This window comes from Halyomorpha halys, unplaced genomic scaffold (genome assembly GCF_000696795.3).
Source record: "Halyomorpha halys isolate HHAL.00 unplaced genomic scaffold, Hhal_1.1 Scaffold835.1, whole genome shotgun sequence".
In the NCBI taxonomy this organism is placed as follows: Eukaryota; Metazoa; Arthropoda; class Insecta; order Hemiptera; family Pentatomidae; genus Halyomorpha; species Halyomorpha halys.
In genome coordinates, this window is record NW_027109576.1 from 32,841 (window position 1) to 34,519 (window position 1,679).

Consider the following 1,679-nt stretch of genomic DNA (forward strand, 5'->3'; position numbering starts at 1 on the left):
TAATTATACCTAGTTTTCACTAAAGTAATCAAAAATTGGGGTGAGATAACTGCCTGTTTTTCTTCCCGGCTCTTGTTCTATGAGCTACTGGCTGCCCTTGAAACTTCTTCCAGTTAGGATATGTTGTAGACAATATTTATATTTTGTTAATATTTATTACACTGAATGAACATAGAGAGCAGATGGAAATTGTGATAAACTTAGTGGATAGTGATATGATGAAATACGTTAGGGAAGAATTTTTCTATCACCTTGATGTCGTCCATACTGCAGTAGTTGGTCATGCTGAATACTTAGAGAGGGAAAAACATCTACTAAAGCCAAATAAATGTGATAGATTACAACTGTATACTACTTTCTATTAGGGAAAAATATTGCTTAATTAAATTGGTTCATTCTTTTTAAAAGACCGTGTATATCATATACTTGACAGACTGCTAACAAACATGATTCAGTCACATAAAACTAAATTATATTTTTATACTATTAAATATACTGAAATAAATAATATAAGTAAATATATTGCTTTTAATATATTTTTATTGTCTTGTTAGAGACTGGTAAAAATTCAGTTAGTCAGAGATGGGTAAAAATTAGCTATAGGTAAAACTAATAGTTAAAATTGCCATGGATACGACTCTTATTCATGAATGAATCATTGATAAATAAATATTGTACCTATGGAAATTTTAGCTATTAGTTTCATAGTTGCCCAACTCTACTGGTAGTATTGATAAATTGATGTTCTATGTATTAGTTAACCATACCCACCTATTTTGCCCCTGCAGGGATTAAGAAAATAAATAGGTATGTTACACCATAGGCATTGTGCCCCTTTCCTCTATTGCTCACAAATGGTAAAAAACCTTTTTTCAGCTTACAATTAAGGGCTTCAGCAGTTAAACATGGAGCATGCCCCTGATGTCAACAACCCTCATTTCATATTTTTAAGGTTCATGTGAGCTTTGTGTGCATTTATGATTTACTGATTATGGAATAAAGTTTTCAAGGCAATAAAAAATTACTTCTTAGTTTATTATTTAATACTAATAACAAATAAAAATCTTGGTAACAATAATTTAATGAGATATGGTACATATTAAGACATATAAACATCCTAATCAAATTGATTTCACTTATTCATAATTTAACTTAAAATGGTATTTTTACAAATCACAAAATATAGGTAATATCCCAGATATCTTCTACAGTTCAACTTTTTATCACTACAATTCAAATTTGCACGTAAAGATTTATCCATCTTTTTAACAAAAAATATAAATATATAAAAAAATAATTCAAATGTAATTACAGAAGTTTTGGTTTTTTTTCTTCTAAGAGGATTCCTAAAACAAAAAGAAAAAATAAATCATAATATAGTCAAATATAATTTATAATAAGGAGTATATAGTTGACCGTAGATTACTGATTGGAGAAGATGGTCGGGGGGGTGCGGTCAGCAAAGAAACAGCATAAATAAACAAAAAATATTTATTTATGCCGACATTTCGACCTGATTTTCAGGTCTTCATCAGGGCTATAAAAACAAAATAGACAACAACCATCATTAGACAGAAAAAAAAAATTATAAAAATAAAATAGATAAAGGATTATACTTTTATATGCTTACTAGACAAAATTTTCTGTTAGGTGTAATTTTGCTTGGTTGAGGATTACAC

At 28.6% G+C, this 1,679-nt stretch overlaps 1 protein-coding gene across 1 annotated transcript in view; it reads right to left on the bottom strand.

Annotated features, from left to right (window-relative positions):
* Positions 1 to 1,014: 1,014 nt before the first annotated feature.
* The window catches only part of ABCD (ATP binding cassette subfamily D), a 155,855-nt gene continuing 155,190 nt past the window's right edge, over positions 1,015 to 1,679 (bottom strand). Inside the window, exon 11 of the mRNA XM_014429905.3 lies at positions 1,015 to 1,346. Within this exon, the coding sequence (XP_014285391.1) occupies positions 1,335 to 1,346 (12 nt within the window). The 3' untranslated portion in view covers positions 1,015 to 1,334. The remainder of the gene's footprint in view (positions 1,347 to 1,679) is intronic.